The 23537-nt window shown below is 40.1% G+C and overlaps 1 protein-coding gene across 1 annotated transcript in view; it reads left to right on the forward strand.

The window, feature by feature from the left end:
* Positions 1-22409, forward strand: part of LOC149315096 (adenylate kinase 7-like) — a 35813-nt gene extending 13404 nt beyond the window's left edge. Inside the window, exons 8-18 of the mRNA XM_089522484.1 lie at positions 1699-1789; positions 3952-4029; positions 4961-5110; positions 7164-7292; positions 8625-8784; positions 13280-13408; positions 16043-16111; positions 17361-17558; positions 18561-18781; positions 21057-21215; positions 22261-22409. Of these exons, the coding sequence (XP_089378610.1) occupies positions 1699-1789; positions 3952-4029; positions 4961-5110; positions 7164-7292; positions 8625-8784; positions 13280-13408; positions 16043-16111; positions 17361-17558; positions 18561-18781; positions 21057-21215; positions 22261-22299 (1423 nt within the window). The 3' untranslated portion in view covers positions 22300-22409. The remainder of the gene's footprint in view (positions 1-1698; positions 1790-3951; positions 4030-4960; positions 5111-7163; positions 7293-8624; positions 8785-13279; positions 13409-16042; positions 16112-17360; positions 17559-18560; positions 18782-21056; positions 21216-22260) is intronic.
* Positions 22410-23537: the final 1128 nt, after the last annotated feature.

Here is a 23537-nt window from a genome sequence, read left to right on the forward strand (position 1 = left end):
CTTCCAGTGACTGGGGTGTGTGGCATTCAGATGCCACTTGCCCCAGAGCCGGTGAAAAGCCAACTCTAGAGGTGAAGGGGCAGCTTTTTTCCACCCCAAATAAGAGGTGACTTTTTCCACTCCTATTTAGGGCAGAAGCTGGCTGGATTGGGGACGCAGCGTGTGGTTGCTGCGGTCCCATTCCGGCTCTCTCAGGGGTAGCATCACGCTGCCCCTTCAAGGCCGTCTGTTTCGCCCTTTGATGTACTGTACTTTGGCTGTTCAACAGGATACACAGTAATCCGTTTCTCTTAATAAAAATGACATAAATCTTGGCATAAATCTTCCATCTTTATACATCTATATGGGCACTGTCTATCTGTATTGGATACGCCATCATATTGTCATTTGACTTTAATTAGATGCAAAGTATTCAGTTTATGTTTAGTTAAAGGGGTCTTAAGGTCATATGGGCAAGTTGATGCTAAATAGGGGAGCAATGTTCCAGGATAAATAGTAAAATTCTTATCTAATATAATTAATTGCACAATTCATGCAGGCTTCTCTCTTCTTAATGACACCAAAATCTCAATTTCTTGAAGCATTTCTGTGTAGCACTAGACAACATACTTCTTTAAGATGTCTGTAGCTGAGTTTTAAATATAAGTGAGAAGTGAGAAGCTAGGCAAAGTTGAATAGAACCAGCCATCACAGCTCATGGGAGGGGGCTATGAGGGAAAGGATGCATTTTATAGTCTTGTCTGTAAAACAGTTAATTAGGGTGAATGGGAAACAGAAATAGGACCAATCAGAGACAGAGATACAGCCTGGTATAAAATGAGCTAGGGCCAGTTAGAAATAGAGTTGGGTAGGGACCAATGAGGAAGAGGGGAATGGAGGAGATCTGAATAGGGTTTTGGGTAGCTGAGAATGTGGAAGGAGTTCAGGAAGACATACCATTTTGTTTGATACTGAAGTGTTACCATGTACTGTGTGTGGAATGAGCATAATATTATTTTGTTTAACATTTGTTACAATTACTCTTCACTGTTTAGGTTCATAGGAACCTAAGGGTTAAAACTCTGGGGTCAGCCTGAGTGGGGTTCCATCACAATTGTTATAGCCAGTTTTCTAAAGGTATAGCCATACTGCAGAATTCAATCAGTTAGATACCATTTTAATTGCCATGACTCTATCCTACAGAATCCTGGGATTTGCAGTTTGGTGAGGCATCAGAGCTCTCTGACAGACCAGCCTGAATACCTCACCAAACTACAAATCCCAGGAATCTGTAGGATAAAGTCATGACAGTTAAAATTGTATTTCATTGATTTAATTCTGCAATGTGCCTATAGCTTGAGACCGTGGAGCTAATTTACAGGGAACTGCTAGAAAAAAGGGAAAGCAACCAAAATGAGCTCCACCTCACTTCTGTTTAATGTCTGGAATCCTGTTGGTGCAACTATTTTAGAAGTATCACATTCTTCAAGATTTTGAAGGTTGTGCAGTGGTAGTAAGAAAGGCAAGAGAAATATGCCAGGTCTAAGGTGGCTATTTCTCCAATGACTTCGTGCCTTCCTGGCTGCTGAACCTACACCTGCCCTATTTCTCTTGCCTTTTCCCTCCAACAGGATTTCAGTCACTGTATTCTGTGTAATCATTGCATATTACATGAATGAGTTTTACTTACAATTGTGGCTTTTCTTTGTCCTCTTGCAGAGTGTTACAGAATGTAGCAGATCACAGACCAAGAACTCATTATCTAATTGCAGTGGATGAATCGATACAAAAGCTTGGTGAAATAGTGAAGGTAAAACAGTTTTCCATTTTTGACTGTCATGTCTTTCTGTATAATACTTTAATGGGTCTCTATAATACATTAATGTACTCCTTCCTCTATATCCCAGGAACAGTATACTGTAATTGCAAATGAGATCATGGATATTGTTAAACTGGTATTTCCAGGTGTTGACAAAACAACAAAATATAACCAAGTCCAAAATACCTTAGTTAGGCCAACCAAAAAGGCTCAAAACACACCATGCAAGTTTTCAAAGTTCACCAGCTTCCTCATCAGGAGTGGTGGTACACTATATCATTGCGTACACAATCCTCTTGGTATATCATGCTAGTGTTGCACTTTTTCCAGGGTCACACAGCAGTCATGAGAGAAAGCAGACAAAATCTGACAGCTTCAATCACCCTGTTTCTTTAGTGCCTTATTTCCTCCATGGTCACAGTGCCCACGATTTTTTTCCCTTCTGTCACTGCTGCCCAAACCAGTGTGGTTACTCCAGCATGATGCACCAGCATTACAGCTACTGCCATTTCTGTGGAGGATGTATTGGGGGTGGGGGGTGGGGATGGCTACCTCCATTAAATGTTTTTTAGTAAATGCACAAACTGCCATTGCCTGGGCAGTCTGTAGGTGAAGTACTGAATGCAGGCTATGTCTAATCACATTAAATTTCTTTCTTTCTTTTACAGACAGATAGCATAATTTGCTTGTGTCCTATAGTTTTGCTTTCATACTAGAATTGGTATAATATGCACTCTCAATTAATTACATAATTAAGGGGCTTGGCACACTGCCGCTAAGAGGCAGCGCCGCAGAACCCCTGGAAGCCCTGGGTTCAGGATGTGGCAAACGCACACCATGCTTCCGACCTGGAAGTTCCGTGGCGCAAAAAGAAGCTGCAAAAGTGGCTTCTTTGTGTACTGCGGGAATGGTGCACTAGCTGCAGCAGTGGCTTTTATTTATTTATATTTCCAAGATTTATATCCCGCCTTTCTCCCTCAGTGGGATTTAAGGTGGTTTACAATATATTAAAAAATACAAGGTTAAAACATTGAATACAAAAATTAAAAATAAACATTTATCTGCAGCTATTTGGCTCTTTCTGCAGCTAAACATGTGGTTGGTCGGGTGGCGTGATGTCAGCATGACATCGGTGTGGGGGTGGGCAGCATGGAGTCACCACGCCCCCACTTTGCCCTCATGCTGGCGTATTTTGCTGGTCTGTTCAGGGCCTTTGTAACAGTCAGTGATGAGCACTTAAGGCTTCTTAAGTTGTATTGGAATAATTTGTTTAGTATATTTTATATAAAACTGCATTCACAGGTGTCTCCTCTAATTTAAAGTTGGGATCCAAGAAAACATCAGTACAAACTAACTTTACAGTTGTCAGCTGATTATTTTCTTCTTTGGTTCAGTCTTTTAACACTTACTTTGAAAATAATCTAATTGCTCTGGTAATTTTATAACAATTCAGTTTTCAAGTAATACTGTTGGAAAAGTATTATTTACCCAAATTCTTCACAGGTCAGCAATTTGGGGCAGTGGAGGAACTTCTGCCTCAGATATTTGGGAATTTTCTGGACAAACATTTTATGGGAGAACTGTTTGTAATATAGGGCCTATACAGACAGGCCAAAATAAAGCTGCTTCGGGTCACTTTGGAGGTATGCTGTTTAAATGACACGTGTATCTTAAGAGGCCAGAAGCTGCGCCAAAGCTTAGCTCCAGTCCTTAGGTCTAGAGTGTGGATTTGGTGTAGCTTCTGGCCTTTTAGGACATATGCATCATTTAAACACCATACCTCCAAAGTGACCTGAAGCAGCTTTATTTTGACCTGTCTGTACAGGCTCTAAGAGTGTTAATTATTGGATCTTATTTTGTTGAATGACAAAATGTATATTAATTTCAAAAACGTTAGCTCACTTTGCTAAACCAGCTTTTAAAGTCTGCAGCAGTTGTATACAAATGTATATGACATGGTGTTGCAAGGCTGTGTCTGAACAAATCATTATTTTTGCTGTTTTTTCCTAGTACCCATCTGCTCAATATTTGATTCTTATTGTTATGGCCTTATGGATTAAAACAGTTCATAAACTATTCTGTATTCCATCTGCCATGTTTGGTCATTTATTATTGCTGCATCTAAAACTTAAGACTTTTTTCCCCTTTAAAAGTGCATCAGCAAAAACGTGGGCCCAGGAAAAACACAGAAGGTTCCAAAAGAAAATGCTTTCCTAAACAAAGAGCTAACGGTACATATTTCTTGTTTTGTATTATATTATTTATTTGTTTGTATAACGGTAACACATTATTGGAGTAAGAACCAGTAGCAATCTCTCTATAGCAGCTATAGGGAAGAGATTGAATGAGGACTGAAGGAAAGAGTTAATCCCTTTCGGCATTTTCCTGCTTCCTTCCTCCAGCTTCTGCCATTTAAAAGATACTTTAATTCTAAGATACTAGTGGAAACTAAGGGCCAAAACAGATAGTCCCAAAGGGGCGGCTTCATGCTCCCCCTTTGAGTGCCAGATTGGGGCTGTGGCAACTGTACACCATGGCCTTTATCCAGCTATTTGCTGGCTCAAAAAGGTGACAAAATGCTGCTCCTTTTTCATCCAGCAAAAGGGTGCCTTTTCCGCCATTGCTGCAGGTTTGCAGCACTCTTGCAGCATGTGGCATATAAACACCATGTTGCCGGAGCTCTGCAATGCTGCCCTTCCTCTGGTCAGGCGGGTGGTGTGATGCCGGCTTGGGGGTGACATCGGGACGCGAGTCATCTAAATGCCATGCCCCCACTCTGCCCCCAAGCTTGTCTGTTTCGCACCTTAGTGAACCAAGGGTGAAGGAGTGTGCCTTGCTCTGATAATGGGGAGAAATACACACCCCACACACACATATACTTAGTCTATGAGCAGGGATCTCAGAGTTCCACAGCATTGAGCCATGGCAGTTATAGCAGTGCCAAACTGCATTAATTCTGCTATGTAGATGCAACTAGAGATTTAGAACTGACGTTTAAAAAGAACCAGGTTATTTTGTTGTCATTCTTGTTTTTACTTTAACAGTGTGATCTTTTGAAAAATAGCTTCTAAATGCTGTTAAATGGTATTAAGATGATGATGATGATGATGATGATGATGATGATGATGATGATGATGATGATGATGATTACACTTTGTTCAGCAAGCACAGTTGGATGAATTACTTGTGAACCTACGAATGGAAGCTGTTTTCCTGAAGGAGAATTTCAACATTAAGTGGGTTTCTCAAGGAGGAATAGTGGAGAATATAGAACAAGTTGTCAATGAGTACAAGCAAAGTCGAGGATTATTGGTAAAAATAACATATGTATTTTAATGTTGCAATGATGGTCTAAAATGTGTATTGACAAGAAGAAGCCTGTTAAATATTCAGAAAAGCAGAGTATTTATTTATAAAATGTAGTATGCCATCCTTAATTTATTTCTTTGAGCGCAAATTTTTAAAAGAGTTCAATTAATACATAATATTTTACTGAAATGATAGATAGAGGAATTCTACTCATCAGTTACTTGGGTGGAGGGGAAGTAACAGATGTTTTTCAATGCCAGTGGAAAAGCCACCATATTCCCTCAACTTAAGAAGGGAAGGAAAGAGATAACAGAGAAAATCCAAAAAGTGTGTGAATGTACCTGTTAAACATATCCAAAACTCACCAAAGACTGCCAGCGCTACAACTCAGAAGCATGGTGATCTCAAGCCAACAGGAAAATGCCCCCAGCATGCATTGCTGCATCACACTACCTACCAGACAAATATTGATAGCATAAAAATGAAGGTAGCAGTGTTGATCAATAAAAGCAAAAGAAAATACAAACACCACAAACAGACAATACCTTTGTGGGCTGTTGTTGTTGTTGTTGTTGTGTGCCTTCAAGTCATTTTTGACTTATGGAACCCCTAAGGTGATCCTGTCAAAGGGCTCCTCTGGTACGATTTCTTCAGAAGGGATTTTGTCTTTACTTTCTTCTGAGGCTGAGAGTGTTCTACATGCCCTGGGTCAAATTGCCTCCCTCTCATTTCCCTCTTCCCCCCACTGTCTCTTGGCAGCCAGCAGCTCCAGGGAGCAGTGGGAGACATTGCTGCCACTGCCTTGATACACCCAGCCTGGGACAGTTTCTCTCTTGCGGGGGAGGCGCAGGGCTGGCGAGCATGTCTGAGTAACAGAACACAGGGCAATGTGATGCGATGCTGTTCCAGTGAAAAAATTGTGTGAATAACAAACCTGGAATGGGTGAGTTGGCTTACTCATGCCATCCCGCTAAAAAAAGGATGTCTGAATGACCCCTTGGTTTAACTGCGGATCTTATAGCTAAAACATCCAGCCAAAATGCCAAAACAACTAATCAGATGTGAGAACATAGGACTAATCCCAAATAGGAATTGGTCCAGCCCTATTCTGGCCAGTCTGGAAGAAATATAGAGCTAGATGGAATTTTGGTCAAATTCGGGGGTTTTCGGCTTTCAGTGAAAGGCTAAACTAGAGGTAGGAATAAGGGCACAGAAGTAAGACTTCCAGGCAAAATGAGAAAGAAGCAGGGAATAATTAAATAAAATAAAAAATTAAAATCTGATATGTCTTTTGTTTTATAAATCATGCAGTTCCTGTGAAGTGTTAGTCATGAGCTGAGGTTCCTAAGGTTTTTGAGAGGCTAAAGTGTTTGTACAAAGGACTTCCTTTTTCTGCACAATATCCTGTGAGCTCTGCCTATGACTTGAGGCAGGAAAAAGTCATATCGGGTGGACTGTCTGAGATGTGGCATCCCTGTCTTGGGGTTTATGTACTGGGTATGATGTGCTGTGGTACAACAGGTACACCATATCCTGCTCTGCTCTGCTGTGGCTTGTGTAGAATCATAGAATAATAGAGTTGGAAGAGACTGCAAGGGCCATCCAGTCCAACCCCCTGCCATGCAGGAAATCCAAATCAAAGCATCCCCGACAGATGGCCATCCAGCTTCTGTTTAAAGACCTCTAAGGAAGGAGACTCCACTACACTCTGAGGGAGTGTGTAAATCAGTCACTGTGAAATTGGTTATCTTCCTGACCTGCCAGAACAGTGGTGAGGACATCCTTATGCTATGTCTTGTGCCAAGGATAAAGTTGTGGCATTGACAAGGATGTGCCATGATATGGATTCTATTTTCATCCATGGAACTAGTGCAGAGTGTTTTTATTTATCAGTCATGATGGTGTATGTCTTATGTTCCACTGCTATAGAGGGATCTAATGAATCCTATAATTTCTCAGTTAGTAGGACTCCAGTATACTGTAGGATTGTACTATTAGTCCTTTGTTTTTCTTCTAATACTGAGACATAAAACCATTTTAATCCTTTCACTTCCAGCCCGTCAAAATTTGCATACTTGGACCTCCTGGAGTAGGGAAAACTTCCATTGCAGAACAATTATGCAATCATTACAAGGTGCACCACATTAAAATAAAAGAAGTGATTGCTAAAGCAATAGAAAATCTGGTAAGCATGTCCCAACCCCTGCATCATTTTGAAAGTAATTTACGGCATTGTTGAAAATATACATAGAATGCAAAATTAGCACTGAATGCAATTAAGAATAAAAATGTTTACACTGCATTACATTTCTTCAGACTGTGCATTTTATCATTTCTTTGAAATAATCACTTCCTGTAGCAAAAGACTCTTCAATATTCTGCCAAACTATTTATTAAAATTCTGAAATATTTTGAGAGCTATTGTCTAACATTGAAATTCAGTGTAAACATAGTTTTGTAGCCAAAGTTATAAAAATATTTAAAACAATAAAGTGATCCATATTTTATTTCACCATACAGACGTTTCTGGGAACCTGCCCACTTTTAGCTACATTCTGTAAATCATTTGTGCAGAAATGTGCTTCATATTGATTCAGTCAAGTACCGTATATACTCAACTATAAGTCGACCTCATATATAAGCCGAGGCCAGGTTTTGGGGCCAAAATTATAGATTTTGCCATGACCCACGGATAGGTCTAGAGTAAAACTTGGAGGCTCCTTCAGTGTGTGTATATGTGTGTATGGCAAGAGAAACTCTCATTGAGGCTTCGTTTCAGCCAGATGCACAGGCGGGAGAGGACTTTTGAACAAACAACATCAATCACCCAAGCTTCTCTGCTTGGCTGCAGAGAGAAATAAACTTTCCACACAGCACTGGGAAATTTGAAAGAGCTACTATCACATTACCATAGTGACCAGTAAATAAGTCGACCTGGGATTTGGGGGTTAATTTTTGGGCATAATTTTTAAGACTTATATGCCAGTATATATGGTACATTTCCAGTTTAGGACATAATTCCATACAAGCTTTTGGATATTAAGTCCCATTTATATTAATTTGGGTTCATTGTTTGGGTAGACTTGTATAGGATTGTGATGTCATGTGTAGAATATTGTGTAGTCATATATAGAATTGATACCAGATGTTCAAATGTTTTGAACATTTAAGTATCGCATGGAACATCAAATAAAAATAAATTACTGATTCTCTATATTAGTGCATGATTCTTAAGACTTAGATACAGTAGGAATGTCAGAACAAAGCTTTATTTTAAGATCACATGGTCACAGTACATTAAGGTGATGGGTAAGGAATGGAAAGTTCTTATGAGATTACATCACTTAAAAGACAAAATATTTGATCCTCCACCCCACCAGATCTACTGTCTTGAGTCCTTACTCAGAGACACAATAGGATATTGAAATGGCAAGTTGAGGGTGGTTTAATATTTGTATTACCGAGACAAAATATAGCTAATATTTTTCTGGCATTGTATTTGCTTTTTCATCCATAGGAGAAAATTATTGCTCCTAAAGATATACCAGAATCTGTGTTAGACGAGGACGAAGAGGAAGAGGCAGAAGAGGAAGAAGAAGAAGAAGAAGAAGGAGAAAATGTTGAAGAAGCTCAGGAATTATTAGACGCACTTAAAGAAAACATGGAGCAAAACGCAGGTAAAACTCATTAGCAATGAGACTGTAGCTAATATATATATGTATGCAACCTATATGAAATAAAGTCCGCCATGATATTCTTGCAAACAAGATAGTAATATGTGGGCTAGACAATACAACTGTTAGGTGGATTAGTAATTGGTTGACTGACTGAACTCAAAGGGTGCTCAGCAGTGGATCCTCTTCAGCCTGGAGAAAAGTGACCAGTAGGGTGCCACAATTCTGTCTTGGGCCCAGTGCTATTCAATATCTTTATCAATGACTTGGATGAAAGAATAGGGGGCATACTTATCAAATTGCAGATGACACCAAATTAGGAGGAATAGCTAATACCCCAGAGGACAGGATCAAAATTCAGAATGACCTGAATGGATTAGAAAGGTGGGCCAAAGCTAAAAAAAAAAAGAAAAAAGAATTTCAACACAGAAATGTAAGGTACTGCACTTAGGGGGAAAATGAAATGCATAGATATAGGATGGGGGACACCTGGCTTAATGAGGCTACGTGTGAAACGGATCTAGGAGTCCTAGTAGACCACAGGTTGAACATGAGTTAACAGTGTGATGTGGCAGCTAAAAAGGCCAATGTAATTTTAGGCTGCATCAATAGAAGTATAGTGTCTAGAGCAAGGGAAGCAATAGTGCCAATCTATTCTGCTTTGGTCAGGCCTCACCTGGAATACTGTGTTCAGTTCTGGGCACCACATTTCAGAAAGAATGTTGAGGAGCTGGAGTGTGTCCAAAGGAGGGTGACTAAAATGATGAAGGGTCTGGAAATCATGCCCTATGAGGAAAGACTTAGGAAGCTGGATATGTTTAGCCTGGAGAAGAGACGGTTAAGACGTGATATGATAGCTCTGTTTAGGTATTTGAAGGGGTGTCATATTGAGGATGGAACAAGCTTGTTTGCTACTGCTGCGGAGAATAGGACAAGGAGTAATGGATGCAAACTGCAGGAAAAGAGATTCCACCTTAACCTTAGGAGGAATTTCGTGACAGTGAGAGGATGGATGGTGGAATCTCCCTTGGAGGTTTTTAAACAGAGGCTTGATGGCCATCCGTTGGGGATGCTTTGATTTTGAGTTCCTGTGTGGCAGGGGGTTGGACTGGATGGCCCTTGTGGCCTCTTCCAACTCTATGATTCTAAGAAATATATGCCTTCTTTAATTTAGGCCATTGGTTTTACACTGATCCCAACTAGAATAATAGAATCATAGAGTTGGAAGAGACTGCAAGGGCCATCCAGTCCAACCCCCTGCCAAATCTAAATCAAAGCATCATGTGTCTAGAGTGTCAGATTTGGATTGGGAAAGTTAATCTGAGGAAGAGGAAGCATTTCATATTTTTCTTGGGCCTCACCTGGAGGGAAGGAAGTTACTTTCATTTTGTTTATGGGGGGGGGCAGGTGCTGTTTGATGGGAACAGCTGGCTATGTGCATGGCACTTTCCTGACAGGGCTGCTGTTTGTTCTGTTGCTTGGTCCATCCCACCAGAGACCCAATTTATGCATGAAGGGTCTTTGGCAAAATAGGAAGAGGAGTGGACATCATATTCCCATGCAGTTCATGAAATTCTCACAGGATGCCTGTAACTATTTAACAAGGTTGCTATGATAATATCATTAGAATCCCTTCAAACGTCATTCTGAGATCTTGGCATGAATGATGAGGTGTAAATTCAATGCATACTTACAAATATTAATCTGCTAGAAATCCCTGGGATTGAAGCTAGAACTGAGCTCTTTGAAGAATCTGACCTCTACAAATTGCTACCACACAGTCTTCACATGCAACAAAAATATCTCCTACTAGCATAGATTTCCTGTTCAAACAAGTGGTTTGTAGAAGTGGTATAGTTTTCTTTGTTTCTTAAACACCTTTGAGATGGTAGTAAAATACTTTATAAATAAAGTGAACAGTGGCTTGGCATGTGATGATAGAATATCACAGGTTATTCTATATTATTCTTTTTCTCTAGAGTAGTTATTTTTAGTCTATTAACTTTTAAATGAAATATTCTGAAAATGAAAAAAATGGTGAAATTGCTCAAAAAATTCTAGTATTTTCTTCTTTTCGACACGATTTGTGACTGGGATCTATTTATTTATTTACCAGTTTTTAAACAAACAATTATTGTATCAGATTTGTCAGTGTTGAAAGCACTATCAAGCCTTCTAAGGACTACTGTACCTTTAATGAAAAGTTAAAGCTAAATTTTTAAGTTAAATTAAACGTTTTCTACAAGTTTTTGTGTGCCTCCTGTTCTGTGTGATGCCTCCAAAATTTGGAGCAATTTTCTTAGTAAAGGAATAGGCAGCAGTCAACCTCAAGTCAGGAGCAATTGGAGGGGGGGGGGGGCAAAATTATGGATTGTCAATATAACCAGTGTATAAGTTGAGTATAAAACTTGGAGGTGTGTAATAAAGGATGAAGGAAAGGAAAATGATGTCAAAGCACACCACTATTTTCCCACCCAGGCATTAAAAAGGCCAGAAGAGGCAGAGTAGAGGGGGTAGGTGCTTCTTTCAGGATCTCTCTGGACGGACTAAGCTCTCATCTTTTCACTCTACTAAGAGAAGGGGATGGTTTCTATTTTGAGAAGAGTTAAGGCACAGTACTTACGTTGACCCATGGATAAGTCTACCCAGTTTTTTTAAAAAATCTTCTTTTGTGTAAATTTTCTAGACTTCTACATGAGTATGTACAGTAGGATCTGTTCTCAGCTTTAATTAAGTGATCTAAGGCGCGTTACAGACCGCCCCTTTGGGGTGGCCTGTAGGCGCACCTTTCCCCACCGGATCGGGGCCTCAGCGGCCAGAGCAGCAGCCGCTGAAGCCCCGATCCGCCGCTTTCCGGGCTGCGGGGAAGCGGCAAAAGGCCCCTTCCCCGCAGCCTGGAAAGGGGTGTCCTTGGGGCTTCAAGCCCCAAGGACACCCCGCGGCGGCAAGGAGAAGGAGAAAGGGGCCGTTTGGCCCCTTTCTCCTTTGGTCCGCTGGGCGCAGCTGTCTGAAGGCTGCACCCAGCAGACCAAACCAGGAAGGAGCTCCGAAACGGAGCTCCTTCCGGGGTCGCGGAAAGGGTGCCCTAGGCGCCCTGCCGCGACCCCAATACGTCACAACCGCACCGCCTCGTTTGAAGGTGGCGCGGCCATGATGTATCGATGACGGCCGTGTGGAACGGCCACTGCCATTAGGCAGTGCGGAAGCACCGCCCCATATTAACCCTAGTATGCGCTCCGCGCATACTTTTAAGCCTATATGTAACGGGCCTATGGCATGGCACAGACTGGCCAAATGCACTGTGCTGGCACTGATTTAAGGGTTAGGGACTGCACGGCAACCGCACGGCACGGTCCCTAACCGTAATACGTATCGGCAGCACAATAATGGCGACGTCCCATGTACACAGGCGCCACCATTATGATATAACGGATGCGTACCGTCCGCATGTCGCAACATTAGTTACGTCACACCATTAGTTACGTCACACCACTGGCACACTCATGACGTAACTATGGCGGTGCAAAAAGAACCAGGTTGTTCCAGATTCTTTTTACTCCAGAGTGACTCCAGGTAGTTTGGGGGCTGCGCCATCCCTCTGGATTAAAAACAGGCACCTGCAGACTGCCGTTTCGCGGTGGTCTGTACTAGGCCAAAATGTATTTGTTTATCTCAGCTAGACTACAGACACTGAATCAAAGGGAACTTGATAAAACAAAACTTGTATAAGTTTCAGTGACTCAAAGTTCTATCCTAGTTGGAACTAACGATTGGATTTAGGACAGGCTTTCTTGCATTGTTTTGTTCCCTTTTATAGCAAAGTAGAATGTGGGTGTTGTTTGCCATTAATTTGGCTTTGATATTAAGATGACCCTATGAATGAGAAACCCTGATAAGAAACCTTTATGTTGGACAAGAGGCTACTGTTAAAACCAAATATGGAGAAAAAGAATGGTTCCCGTTTGGCAAAGGGATTAGGCAAGAATGCATTCTATCACCCTACTAATTCAACTTGTACGCAGAAAATATATGAAGAGCAGGTTTAGACTTAGAAAAAGGAGGAGTGAAGGTAAGAGGAAGGAACATCAATAATCTAAGATATGTGCATGACACCTTACTACTAGCAAAACACATCACAGACTTTTTTCATGTTTTACTAGGAAATGTCCAAAGTACAATAGTCTCCATTTAGTTATTTTGGATTCTAGTGGGAGTTCAGGCTTTCAGACCCATTTATTTGTCCATGGCATCCCAAAAACTATCTTCAAGTTGTATATATTAAATGAATTGATTCTTTTTCTGTCAGATTTCTTCACTGTTTATCTTTGACAACCTTACATAGAAATGGGAAATACTACGTGATGGTGAAATTTTTCAGGGCCAAGTGCCCCAACTAAAAGTTTTTCCAGCACCGGTTATCTGTTCTTTTTGGTGTCTCCTATCCTTAGCTATGAAATATGAAGATAATATGATAATGGAGGTTTCCTTTTCAAACTAGGTCGTATAGATGATCAATATGTGATTAGATTTATGAAGGAGATGCTAACATCTATGCCATGTAAGAACCAAGGATATGTTTTGGATGGGTTTCCAAAGACCTATGAACTGGCAAAAGATCTTTTCAATCGTAAGTACTAGTTATTAATATGCTGTAAAATGTGTGACAGTTGCATTTTCTAAACCTATTTAATGTTCAATAACTCGAAAACAAAGGTGGATCTGTAAGATACAGGCAAAGATTCTTACAGATTACTCAGAGCGGCTTATGATTATTATTTTAATTAGACGGTTCCCTGCCCTCAAGCTTACAGTCTAAAAAGGCATGACACTAAAGGAGAAGGGAATCGTGGTGGGGAAGGGGATCAGGTCCAGCAGTTCTTCTCTCCCTCTGAGGCCTGGACCAAGGCAGATGGACTGGAGGAAGGGCTCTTCTTCTTAATCAAAGCCAGCACTCCCTCCAGGCCAGAAGATGACAATTGGCAAGGAGGGAGGGCTCTTCTTCTTCAGGCCTGATGGCATTGTAAAGATTCCCAGTTATGCCGCTTCACAAAGCTACTGGATGATGGGTCTTGCAACTCTTTCCCCTTATTGAAACAGGGTACTAATATAATTAATGGCTAAAGGCAGAGCAATGGGGTACGGCGAAACAGGGAGGCTTTAAGCTTGCAGAGGATATAACCTAACTGCAGAGAAGGAAGCTAGTTGCGCTATTAGCAAGAATAAGTTAATTCAAAATAGGACACTGATATTGGTAAACGTTCAGACTGAAACCAGACTTGTGATCAGAAAAACCCACCATAGACCACACTGGAACATTGGGAGAGGGAGCAACCACAGAGCTGAACTCTAAGTCACCTGTAGCTTCATTAAACTTCATTATAATGTTAATTTACATGCCCTGGGAGGCATAAGTAGAGCCTTTAATGAACATGTGATGTATGGAGAAGGTGGAGGAACATATCAAGGGGAAACATGTAATAGGTGAACCAGAAAATTGTGCAAGGGTTAACAGGGCCAAGCAAGCTAATTGGTCTACCTGTATATGCTATGAACCAAGTTAAACTTTAAAAGTGTCTGCAAACTGCTGATCTGGGTCCCAAGCCATCCACCTAGCTAGGTGTCTTTGTTTTGTCTTCTGTCTTTTGTCTGAAAATAAACTTTGAGCTTCAAATCAAGAAATGGTTGTCTGGATTCCGTTATCTTCCTGTTTGTGATCTGTGAGCTAGGGCAGAACTCCACAGATCATGGGGAGAGGTCTTACTCTAAAATGGTGGTGGGGGTGGTGAGGTTTTCCATGCAACTCAATCCACATGCTGCCTGCAGTTCTTCATACTGTATATACTTGACTATAGGTCGACCTGATGTATAAGTCATGGGCAAGTTTGGGGGCCAAAATTATGGATTTTGATATGATTCATGTATAAGTTGATGGTAAAATTTAGGGGCATGTAACAAAAGTGGTAAAGGATGATGCAAAAGAAAATGATGCCAAAGAACTTAGAAAATTCTGGCAAACATAACTGTTTGTACTCATCCTAAAGACTGGATGGATGAGAACGTACAGGAGATCCATGTTTCTTTTTGGTGCTCCCTGGATGGACTAAGCTCTCACTTTTTACAGTCCATAAAAGGTGATGATTCCACACACAAACACACATATGTTAAAGTACAGTACTTACATTGACCCATGGATAAGTCGAGCCAGATGTTTGGGTCAATTTTTTTGAGAAAAATTTCTAGACTTATACATGAGTATTTACAGTAATTATAACTTACAATAAATATATTTCACTTATGTTGTGTGCTGTTGTTGGATTTCTACCATGGTCAGAAAATTATTATTAAGGTAAAGTAAAGGTGTGAACAAATCCAAAAGACCAAGTTTGACTATTTATTCTGTTTAAAGGTCAAGCCTAGAAATACTGGACAGATGCAACTACTTCATACCATTTTCCTGACAAAATACACATATACAAAAGCTGCTATTTGTCATGTTATGACAAACTTACCTGTAATGATCCTGTGCATTTAAGTTTCCCTTTAACAGAGCAAATACTAGTGGGCTGGTGAAACTGAAATGTTGTTGTTGTTGTTGTAAAAACCTGGAGATATAGGTCTAAAACAGATGGGCTGAAAAACAAGGTTTCCCGCCACATTTGAGGCATAGCATTTGAATGACACATGCCCTGAACACAGAGGGAAACTGTGCCAGACCCACATCTTCCCCAAAGAACCAGGTCAAAAAGGAGCAGTAAAATACCGCTCCTTTTGCTGGCCCAATTCAAAACTGTAGTGGCGGCCAGGGCCATGGGCATGCAATTACCCCAGCATGACAACACATACCATCAGGTTCATATGTACCTTCACCTCATCTTCTACCTATTTTTTTCATGTGAATTTCCCCTCCTCATTTATTTTGAAAGCTAACTATAGCATAATGTTATGTCTGCACCCGTGTTTTTGATTACTATAATAGCTGAAAGCCATAATTTGACAAGCCTCACTTGAGATAGCCAACCATGGTTGCATTCTGTGGTCCAGAAGTTTCTGAAAATTCCACTGACAAGCATACAAAAATAAAACAGGTGGGAGAACTCATGAAGCATGAGGCGGAAGGATGAATACTTATAAGCCTACAACTTTGGGGACGGGTCAAGAGTTTTCTGTAATGGGGCAAAATGTGTGGGCTGGTACACTAGATGTCATTTGCAGACTACAGATACCCTATTAGCTACTCAAGTTAATTTTATTTTTAATATAGTTGAAGAGGAGGAAGAAGAGGATGATACAAGAGGCAAAGTTCATCACTATGATAAATTAATAACTCCTGGTAAGTTTGCTGTATTTAAGGCCAGTCTAACTGTGATAATTGTATTCCTTCTCTTTTAACTGAGAACTGACTGGTGATGTAAAAATATGGGTGGAAGACATCTGATTTTTTCTAAAGCGAAAGGGACAGTCTGATAGAGACCCCTCCCTCCATCATTACTTTATTTTCTTGCAAAAAGTCTAAAACACTCTGCTGTCAGTCAGATTCAGAACCTAGCCAAAGAGGAAAGGGCTTGTGAAAAGTACACCACAAAAAGTCTGGCACCTTAGGAGACCAATAGATTTTATTTGGCATGTGCTTTCTTGGATGGCAGTCTACATAATCAGATGTCTAAAGTGTTGCCTTAATTGGCAAATTATTATGCAGATGACTGGGTGAGTAAGTGAATGGCTGAAGGATTTTAATCAGTGAGGTCAGAGAGAACTGAAACACAGACTATAGATAGTGGTCATCATGGCCCTTATCAGACATTAGCTTGGTGGTTAACACAGATATTCTCACACTGATGAGATGATTAATACATGTAGTGCAATGAAAAGCCTTTCTTTCTTTTTAAGCTACTGAATAATGGCCACTTAAGGTAATGATCACTGTTTGTTCCTTTTCCATTTTAGTCTCCTCTAACCTCATCAGTTATAATTCTTCATCCATTCATTCATTGCTCATGCAGACTGAGAAATGGGTAGGTGGGCTCTTTATTGCAGCTGTAGCACATGGCCAAATGTACTCCCATTGCAAGTAGTCCAACACTAGCTGATCTCTTCCATACTGAATGTATGCTGATTTCACAGCCAGTAAAGAAAATCATAATCTCCAGGATATCATGGGTGTCACTGTGGCCAAAAAACATCAGTGTGGTCAAAATGGCAAATGTTATTCATGAGGTAGAACAGACAAGTTAGGAGAGGCTGTAGCAGTTTGTTTTTGCCTGAGCCTACTGCAAAGGGCAAGATTATGCTGCTCCTCTCCTCTCCCATCTGCTGAATTAACTGACTGCAGGCTACTTTTGCACTTTAGATCCAGTTTGCAGCACTGGAAGTAAGCTGGGGACAAAGAGGGAAAGTGGGAGGAGGAAAGAGAAGCTGGGAGATTTTAAAAGCAGATGAAAAAGTGGGATGGCAAAGGATTAATCAGCACTGTCCATGCCAAATCAGAACAGTTGGAGGGTATGGGGAAAAGACAACCAGTCACTCCAGTTCAGCAGACTACTGTAACACAACCCTAACCTTCATAATTGCTTTTGCCACAGACTACATTGTTTCTTTGAATGCATCTGATGAATTTCTGAAAACTCGAATCATGAATCTCCCTGAATCTGTTGTTGCTGGGACTCATTATGCTCAGGACCGATACTTAAGAGCCTTGAGTCTTTTCAGGGAATTAAACACAGAGGATGAAACTGTTCTCAACTACTTTGATGAAATAGAAGTACATCCACAGAACATTGGTATAGTAGAAATGATTTAATTTGTTACTCTTCCCCTTGCATAGATAATGCAATAGTTTGCTAACCATTTGTACCAATGTAGTCATTCAGCTAAGTTACAGGTTAAACAATTCATGCCAGATCAATTATTGTTCTGATTTCTGAGAGTACTATGTGCTAAATGACTTCTTAAAGATCTGGATTATAATCTAAACAAGAGATGTAGAAATATTGTAATCTATTTAAATATATTTTTATATTTTACTAAATTGCTAGTTTAAAGCTTGTTTCCTTATTAAAATATCGGAAATAGTTGCCTTCCCCATTGTTTTCCTATTTGTAGAATCAATTTTCTAGGACAAAGAAAAGAATTAAAATACCAAATCTTGCCTCCTTAGTGAGAATATAACTGCAACCATGTTATGAGGTTGTAAAAGAAATCAGTACCTCTGTATAATCCTGTCTACATACTCCAAGAGGTTTTATTCTTAAAAGTAGAATAAAAACTGCAATATAAAATTAAGGCTATACTTTTAAGTATTATTTATTATTTTTATATTTATTTATATCTCACCCTTTTCCCAGTGAGACTCAAGAAGATTAAAACATTTAAAACCTGGTTAAAAATTCTTAGTGGACAAAAGTTAAAAATTAATTAAACTATTGTAAAATTAAAGCCAGTTAAGAACATATACAATTAAAAAGAAAAAACGTTCAGCACATTATACAAAGCCTGTTTTTGTAACAAATCACATCTCAAAGGCCTTGCAGAAATTAAGCTAGTCATGGTTTCTATTAAAAAAAACAGGCAGGCCTATCAGATATATTAGATTACATTAATATTCTTTTGTCCATGTTAATAGAGGAATTTAATTTTCTCCTCATGTCTACTGTTTGTATTTTACATGGATTATACTTGAGAAAAATTACCAAGATAGTCATGAATTACATCAGCATGAATTGTATGTGTTCTCTGTAACATAATGCACTATTTCCCTTATTTTCTGTCTCCGTACTTGAAAGATGTGTCAAAGTTTGAGGGTCTGGAGAATAGAGTTATAGTGAAAGAAATAATAAAAAATATTGGCGAGCCTCGAAATTATGGTATGACAGAGGAAGAAAGGGAAGAATTTGAACGGAAACAAGCAGAAGAACGTCTTGCCAGGGAAGCTAAAGAAAAGGCTGATTTGGAGAAAAGAGAAGCAGAGGAAAGGGCTCAAAAACTTGCCAATTGGGAAGAATGGGTAAGTTAATACCAAACACCAGATAATTTTAATGTGGACCTAATATTTGTTAGTCTCAGCTAGAATAGACCCATTGAATCAATTGCCAGTTGAACCTGTGATAGAATTACCATTAGTCACAGTCACCTTGAAAAGAAAAACAAGTCAGCACTTATATAAATAAAATTGATTCAATCTACTACAGTTGGGACTGGCAATTAAATGTAGGTCATAGTCTAATTCTTTCATGGCTCCTGCAACTGGATGTTCACAAATTTCAGGTGAGCAGATGGAAGAAAGAGAAGAGACGAATTCACTACTGCTCTTAAGTTCTCCTGAGAAGAGAGACAGTAATACATACCTAAAACATATCAGTGATTTGTTGCTGAAATTTTAGTAAAGGTACTCAGAAGGAACAGTGGTAGCGCAATGAATGGAACATTATGAGATTATTATTATTATTATTATTAACCTTTATTTATAAAGCGCTGTAAATTTACACAGCGCTGTACATACGTACAATCTTTTTAATTGGACGGTTCCCTGCCCTCAGGCTTACAATCTGATTATTATACTGTTTTTACTCCTCCAGTGTGACTTTTCAGTTTTCTTGAGCAGAATTAGTTTGTGATAAACATAGCCTAAATTCTGTAAAGGCTTAGTTCTTCTTTGGAATGACATCACTAGAGGCATAAAGCCGTTTATCATATTTTTCTTTATTTGGAAATGTATAAGTTGGGTATAGGCCATGCTAGAGCTTTAATATTCTGAGAGATATACCAAATTCCACTGCTCCTCCAATAGATTTCTAGGGTGGCAGACAGCCTCCTAGGATGCTTCTGGACCCTCTTTTGGTCCTTTTCTAAGGGTCTATAAACAGAGGCAGGATACCTTGGGGTTGTATTCCCCCCTCCACAGTTCTGCTCTGATTCCATCTCTTGGCTGAGCCTGCAACAGGCAGATATTGATACACCCATCTGCTGCTGTGTTGTGGAACAGCTGCTGCCGTGCACCTCTTACCTACCACCACCACTGTGTCCCCTGGAAAGGCCCCCATCATGACTTGGAAGGGTGGAAATGGGAAACCTGGCTTCACCCATATGGTTGGGTGGCCAGTTCCAATGTCATAAGTTGAGACTGGAGCCCTCAGAGTCAACATGATGTGGGTGCCAGATAAGAGGGTGCAGGGCCATACAGTCTGCTGGCTGTTGCAGCAGAGTTTGCAGTAAATATTTTCCAGCTATATTAAGGGCCATTTGGGCAGGGATCAGTTCAGATCTGCAAGATCATCATCCGGGTTGGCAGATCCCAGCCTGGGGCTATTGGCCTGCGTCATCTGTATAGGACAGTGCCAGGCTGAGGAAAACACAGATCTTTTGGCTCATGTATTATTCAGTTCCTAAGTCTACCCTTCACATACAGCCAGAGCTTGGAAAAGTTCCTTTTTTGGACGACAAATCCCAGATTCCTCAAGCCAGCATAGCTACTATCCATACTGGCTGGAAAGGTGGTCAGAAAATGCAACTTTTCCATGGTCTAGTTAATGGTATCAACCTCAACAAAGGGGTAGGACAAAAAAGATAAGCCTTTTCTCACAGAATGGCTCTCCTGTTTGAAACAGACTTTGTCAGTTTCCTAATCACTGTGGGCCATCTACTGAAAGCAATAGCTAATCTACTTGACATAAGCACTGTCCGGAGATTACAGTCCATTAATTTTCCTAGCACAGGGGATATCATAAACTAGATCTGTTCAAGCCAGTTTTATCTCTCAAATCAATCGTCCTACTAGGTGTGGATAACCTGTGATCCAACTGTTGCTGAACTACAACTTGAGTCATCCCTTACCATTTACTGTAATGTCTGGGCTGATGGTGTTTGAAGTCCAGCTGGATCTGGAGGGCCACATGTTCTCTGGAGGTGATGTGGGAGACCTTGGAGAATGGTTGCTGACTAGCCAAAATAATTACAAGATGAAACAATCAAGAATTTTGTACATGGAATGTCTTGCAAAAATATCACAGCAGCTTTTAAATATTCGTTGTGGTATCACGTTTCTTTGGGCTTGGGCATGATGCTTAAACTATGCAAAGTCATATTCTAACAGCATGTATTTAGATTGATTTAGAACTCAAAACTCGAGACCAGGTACAAAATACAATAACTACAATATTTCAAAATGGCATTTATTTTTAAATGTTAAGATTTGTATACCCAGCCTGGCTGGGAATTTTGGTTTCTTCCTGAACATAACTTAAGGTATGTGGATATACAAAATTGTCCTTTTTTTAAAAAAGAATAAACGTTTAGAGGAAGTGAAGCGACAAGAACAAGAACTTCTGGAAGCTCAGTCCATTCCATTGAGAAACTACCTAATGAAGCATGTCATGCCAACACTTATGCAAGGCTTGAATCAATGCTGCATGGTTAGGCCTGATGACCCTGTTGACTTTTTGGTAAGGAAACACATATTCTGTCTATATATGTGTGCGTGTTGGTCTGTCTGTTTAGTTAAGTTGGATTCGATTTTTTTAAAGAAAAAACGTTCTACTTCCATGACACACTTGTGAGTGTCTGTATTGCATTAATGCTGTTGAGAAAAACCTGACATATATACTGTATTATCAGATCTCTATCACAGGGGAGGCAAATATGGGTCGCAGGGCTTTTTTTTGTGTATGCCTGGTGACTTCTTTGGACTCTCAAGGCACTCTTTTTTTGCAGGGGGGAGGAAAGGAAGGAAAATAACAGGGCTATTTGCCTGTCCTAGAAGTCTCTACAAGCAGCAGTTCATCTTTTCGGTAGATTCCTCTGGCCACCCCAGCCCCAATTGGGCTAGGACCCTGGTGACCGAATGGCCTGCTCCTGAAATGGGCTACTGCAGTAGTTCTAAAGGGCCACTGGCAGAAGCAGATTTAATCTGCTCCTTTTGGGATCTGTTCTTGCCACTTGAGCAAAGCCTTCAGGCCACTTCTGGCTCCTTTGGGGGTGTGCATCATATAAATACCAAGGCCCTGAAGCAGCCAGAAGCTGCCTTATTAGGCCTGTCAGTTTTAGGCCAGCATGTATTAAGATAAGTCTGAACACTAGATGACTCTGAGTTTCTAGTATTATGGGAGAGGAAGAAAATAGTCTTCTGTCTTCATAATTTTATAAACATCATGCCATTTGGTAAAATGGTCACCAGAGCTGTATCCCCACCGCCATTTATAGTGAATTCTTTATAACTTTGCAACCTTCTGAACTTAATTTTTTCATGTTGACTCTTTTTTTTGTATAATGGGATTGTATAAAATGGGCACAGTAGTAGATGGATGTGTCAAGCAGATGTGCAAGCCATGATTGTTATGTCAGTTAAAGTCATTGTCTGGCGCCACAGCTATACCTGAATCATGGAATAGTTTAAATGTATTTCTATTAATCTGAGAAAATGCAAGCATTGACATATGTATAGCATGTAGAAATTCTAAATGTATTTCTTTCTATATTTTTCCTCAACAGGCAGAATATCTCTTCAAAAATAATCCTGAATTTAATTAAGAAGCTTAAAATGTTGTTGCATTCTGAATCATTGTTCTATCATATTACCTTTCAAATTATTTTAAAATATGTTTTTGTGATAGAATAAAATTTCATGGTTATTCAAGATACCCGTAATTTGTGGTTTATTACATATAAATGCCCTCACCCTTAAATGTTTTAATATCTAATGGCAGCAATTGTGCTGGTGCCTTTAGAGCAGGGGTAGGCAATCTTTTTGAGCCGGGGGCCGGGTTGCTGTCCCTCAGACAACTGGGGGGCTGAAGCCAAAAAATAAATAATTAAATAATTTTTTAAAAATTTAAATAAATAAACCGGGACAAATGTAAGACAAAATTTTCAAATGGTGGACACTTTTTTAAAAAAAGTGGAGGACACGCGAAAAAATTTGCTGATTTTTTTTAAAAAATGTTAATATAAATGCATGTTTCTGAGGCTTCTATAGACAATTGCCCCTGCGCGCGAGAGGCCAAAGGCCCCGGCGGCAATCGGCGGCAGGACCGGGCTGGGGCCGGTCCCAAGGCCTCGCCGGGCCGCATCCGGCCTGCGGGCCGCAGGTTGCCTACCCCTGCTTTAGAGTATATACAGCATGTAGGAAAGTGATTTAAAGAACCATCCACACTGCTTTATAAATTACTTAATCTGGAAGTGTCCTTTTCTGACCCAAAAAAAAATTATAATAAAGATTTGGTTCAGGTTGTAATATGCCATCAAGGGCTGAAAAAGACAGTCCTGAAAAAGCGATTTGCAGTCGCTCTATTATTATTATTATTATTAACCTTTATTTATGAAGCGCTGTAAATTTACACAGCGCTGTACATACAATCTTTTCGTTAGACGATTCCCTGCCCTCGGGCTTACAATCTAAAAAGACAAGACACAGAAGGAGAAGGGAGTGGTGGAGGGAAAGGGTAAGAGGTCCAGCAGTTCCTCTCTACCTCCAAGGCCTGGACCAAGAGAGATGGACTGGAGGGAGGGCGAGGCTTCATAATGAATGGTTAATCATTTTCCAGGGAAAATACATACTCTCAAGTAGGATAAAACATATACAGTACATAGCAATACAGGAAATGGTTCAATAAACAGGCACCACAAGAACATCAAATAGTAAGCGACAATTATGCAATGCCTGGGAAGGCTTCTCTGAACAGGATGGTTTTCAACTCTGTTTTGAAGCTGGTTAAAGAAGTGATGGCTCTTGCTTGTGGGGGAAGAAGGTTCCAGGAGTGAGGGGCAGC

The sequence above is a fragment of the Sceloporus occidentalis genome, unplaced genomic scaffold, assembly GCF_023333645.1.
Source record: "Sceloporus occidentalis isolate IW3139 unplaced genomic scaffold, rSceOcc1.0.p SCAF_4, whole genome shotgun sequence".
In the NCBI taxonomy this organism is placed as follows: domain Eukaryota; kingdom Metazoa; phylum Chordata; class Lepidosauria; order Squamata; family Phrynosomatidae; genus Sceloporus; species Sceloporus occidentalis.